General features: G+C 45.9%; 1 protein-coding gene across 1 annotated transcript in view; it reads left to right on the top strand.

The window, feature by feature from the left end:
- Positions 1 to 3,447: 3,447 nt before the first annotated feature.
- The window catches only part of Unc93a (unc-93 homolog A), a 16,173-nt gene continuing 15,590 nt past the window's right edge, over positions 3,448 to 4,030 (top strand). The window contains exon 1 of the mRNA XM_059272480.1: positions 3,448 to 3,465. Coding sequence (XP_059128463.1) covers positions 3,448 to 3,465 — 18 coding nt within the window. The remainder of the gene's footprint in view (positions 3,466 to 4,030) is intronic.

The raw sequence follows: 4,030 nt of genomic DNA, 5'->3' as shown, positions 1-4,030 counted from the left end.
GGCTCTGGCTGTACCTCACTGAGGAAGAACACCGAGTCCAGGCAAGCTCCCCGTTCACTCAGGAGGTCATTTGCTTAGCCAGGCTGCTACACATTGTGGGGTTGGCAGTCAGCTCTGAGGTTGCAGGCACTTGGGAATACACACCAAGAGGAAACCTCTTCCCAGGTTACAGTTGCACTGATATAAATTGTAAGGGGGAAAGGAGGAGGCATGGAGTATGCTTATTCCTAAAGCATAAGAACCCTAGAATTCCTAAAGGAGGCGGTAATCGTCATCCTCTAGATATTCATGTTTCATCTTCCTGTAGGGAATTAATAGAATCAATGAACACTTATTTGGTACTGCTTTTAGATTTCAAACATAAGTGCCAAGAAAACTGAGAGCAGCTTGTTCACATGCATGCTATCCCTAAAAGAGCAAGCCATCGCATAGACTTCCCTCAAATTAGGAGTGATCTTTAGCTTCTCAGCAGAGAGTTTACTGAATAAAGTGATGGTCAAATTCAAAGTCCAGAACAGTGGCAGAACAGTGGCCTCTGATGGCTGGTGAGGCATCTGGCTGTTATTTATTAAATGACACTGTTTTATCAGAAAAGAAAAGCCAGTATAAGAGTTTATTAAGGGGAAGAAGTAGAAGGGGGTGCTTAGGCCTATGGAAAGATCATGCAGGAAGAGAGGGGAAGGGAAAGGGGACCCACTTTTATAGATCCCCCCTGCACATGCTCATATGGGTTTACGTAGCTGTGCCACGCATGTGCATAGATTACATGATCACACAGCACAGACCACATAGCACATAAGGCCCTAGGATGACTAAGCATCTTGCCTGGCTACTGGACAGCGCATGTGCGGTCATGTAGCTGGGGGAGTGGCTAGGAATTCTACCACTAGCATGCTGAGGTTAAAAGGCTTTTCTTCCTTGAGGTCCACATGAAGCACTGGGTCCTTCCTTCACTCTCCATTAAGAGATCTCATGTCTGAGCACATCTTTAAGACCGTGGCTTAAGTCCCATGTGGATGTTGTTCTAGTTCTTGCAGTTTCATTGGTCTGCTTCCCAACTTGACATAGGCTGGAGTCATATGAGAAGGGGGAATCTTAACTGAGAAGACTAAGACTGGCCTGTGGACAGGTGTTGGGTATGGTCTTGACTGGTGATTGATTTGGGAGTGTTCAGCCCACTGGAGTGGTCCCACCGTTGGCAAAGCAAACTGAGCAAGTCAGAAAGAGCAAGACAACAAACGGTGTTCCTCTATGGCCTTTGCTTCAGCTCCTACCTCTAGGTTCCTGTGTTGAATTCCCGGCCTGACTTCCCTCATTGGTTAAGTGTGACCCAAGAGTTGTAAGACGAACTAAACCTTTTCCTCCCCTCTTAGTCAGTGTTTTATTGCTGTGAAGAGACACCAGGACCACAATAACTTCTATAAAAGAAAGCGTCTGGTCTGGCTAACAGTGTCAGAGGGTTAGTCCATTATCATCATGGCAGGAAGCATGGCGGCATGCAGACAGACATGGTACTGGAGAAGTAACTGAGAGTTCTACCTCTGGATCAGCAAGCACAAGTAGAGAGACTGGGCCTGGCTTGGGCTTCTGAAACCTCAAAGCCCATCCCCAGTGGCACACTTCCTTCAACAAGGCCAGCTCCTAATCCTCCTCAAATAGTGCCACTCCCTGATGACTAAGCATTCAAATCTATGTGCCTATGGGGGCCATTCTTATTCAAACCTCTATGCTCCCCAAATTGCTTTTGGTCATGGTGTTTTATCACCATAGTGGAAACCCTAAGACAGATGCTAACTGAAAGGCAGTGTGATGCCCGATACTTGTACCGTCCCTATCTGAGTGCCTTACCTTGGGAGCTTGGCCGAGGTCCGGTTCTCTTTCATGGTCAGATCAGCTTCCAGGTACAGAGCTTGCTATTCTCTCCTCCCATCCAAGATAGGTCTGCAGGGATGTGTCATTCAGTCCAGGCAGGAGTCAGGATCTGGAACAGTTAAGAGCATCCTTTATTTTGGCTGTGAGAAGATTACATCTAAAACTCATTTTTACATTAGAGATTGGGTGATGCTTTAGACATCTCTTGGAAAACATCTCTCCCAGACTTCAGTGTTTCCCATTTTCAACATTCCCCCTTGACATAAACGACAATACTCGGGGAAATACATGATGAAACATTGATGCCACCAACCAGTTCCCAACTAGGAAAGCAGCTCAAAGGATATTTGATCTGAATTGCCAAAGGGAAACTTGGGGGATTTTCATAGACACTGAGGTCCCTGGAAGATGTAGAAGCTGAGACAGCAGGTATTAGAAGTTGCTTCCAGGGCCAATTGCCAACCCAGAACATAGTCCTGGTAAGTTTGAGAAACTAATGGAGAAAAAAAACTAAAAGCAAAAGAAAACACTGGGAGTTCTTCCATCGCACACAAGTCATTTTGGGTAATTATAGACAGGATGATGGAACTGAAGCCTACTAAAACATCTCCAAAAAATTAAACAGAAGTCATTAAATGAAGTTAAAAGTTCATTAACTGGTAGCAAGGTTAGCATGCAATAGTCCATGTGACGCTAAGTATTACATATAAAGATAGAGTACTCTAGCTCGTCTTGTCTTATGGTCATTTGCTGATGGTTACTATGATTTAGGGCGGTCCCAGGGCTCTCTGCACCGTTAGTCTCTTGAACTTTCACAGCTTCCTTTTTCAAGAGGAAACTGAAGTTTAGAGACCAAAGATGTGTCAGGGCTCGGATGATGGTGCCAGGCTGTTTCCAGGGTTAGAACACTTTAAAAGCATGTGTGTGTGCTCACGTGTGCACAGGTAGACTGGCATGCAGAAGCTAGAGGCCAACTTCCAATGTCATCCTCAGGCATGCAGTCTACCTCTTTGGAGACAGGCTCTCTCATTGGCCTGCAGCTTACCAATTAGGCTAGACTGGCTGGTCAGTGAGTCCCAAGGATTCTGTGTCCTCTTTCCACCTCCCAAGCCCTGGTATTACAAGAACACACCACCATGCCTGGTACTTTTACTTGGGTTGGGGATCAGACTCAGGTCCTAATGCTTCACTGACTGGGTAGTCTTCCCCCCCCCAACCCCACATTAGAATATCTTGCTAGCCGAATGTTGCTCTCGTGTCTGTTACCAGCATAATAACCCACGTTCAGTGAATATTTAAAACCTTGTATCCCAGCCGGGCGTTGGTGGCGCACGCCTTTAATCCCAGCACTTGGGAGGCAGAGCCAGGTGGATCTCTGTGAGTTCGAGGCCAACCTGGTCTACAAAGCGAGATCCAGGAAAGGCGTAAAGCTACACAGAGAAACCCTGTCTCGAAAAACCAAAAAAACAAAACAAAAACAAAAAACAAAAAACAAAAAACCTTGTATCCCACAAGGCTTGTCTTTCCATAGGGACCAGTTAAGCAACAAGGGCCTTCTCTTCATTATTGGTGGTCATGTCAGATACCAAGGCTGTAAGATTCTCTTGCTTGGTCCATACTTGGCAGAAATGACCAAGGACACAGTCAGTACTTGGGGAACAGTCTAAAAGCAATAAGCTAAATTTACTAACAACTGGGTAGAAGGATGCTTTTGGGAGACAAGGTCTCACTATGAAGCTTTGGTTGTCCTGGAACTCTACGTGAACCAGGCCGGTGTAGCATGAATCTTAAAAGTTCTTATTAATAAAATCAAACCCGGGGCCAGTTATTGGGGTAAATGCTGGAAGGTCAGAGTACCAGAACAAGCCACAGCTATCTCACCTTGCCAATTTTTCAGCTGGTCCTGTTTCCTCAGACTGGAAGCCTCTGTGTCCTCATATCCCAATGGCTCTCAGCTGAACTGTGCTGCCAGAAGCCTGAATGCTTAACCAGCCAAATGCTTCTAGTTTCTGGTCCTCACGCCTTATAAATCTTTCTGCTTTCTACCACCACTCCCTGGGATTAAAGGCGTGAGTCACCATGCCTGGCTGTTTCCAATGCGGCTTGAACTCACAGAGATCCAGAGGGATTTCTGTCTCTGGAATGCTAGGATTAAAGG

Source organism: Peromyscus eremicus, chromosome 8b (genome assembly GCF_949786415.1).
Source record: "Peromyscus eremicus chromosome 8b, PerEre_H2_v1, whole genome shotgun sequence".
Taxonomy (NCBI): domain Eukaryota; kingdom Metazoa; phylum Chordata; class Mammalia; order Rodentia; family Cricetidae; genus Peromyscus; species Peromyscus eremicus.
Note: the sequence above shows the minus strand (reverse complement) of the source record. Positions and strands in the feature narration are given on the sequence as shown.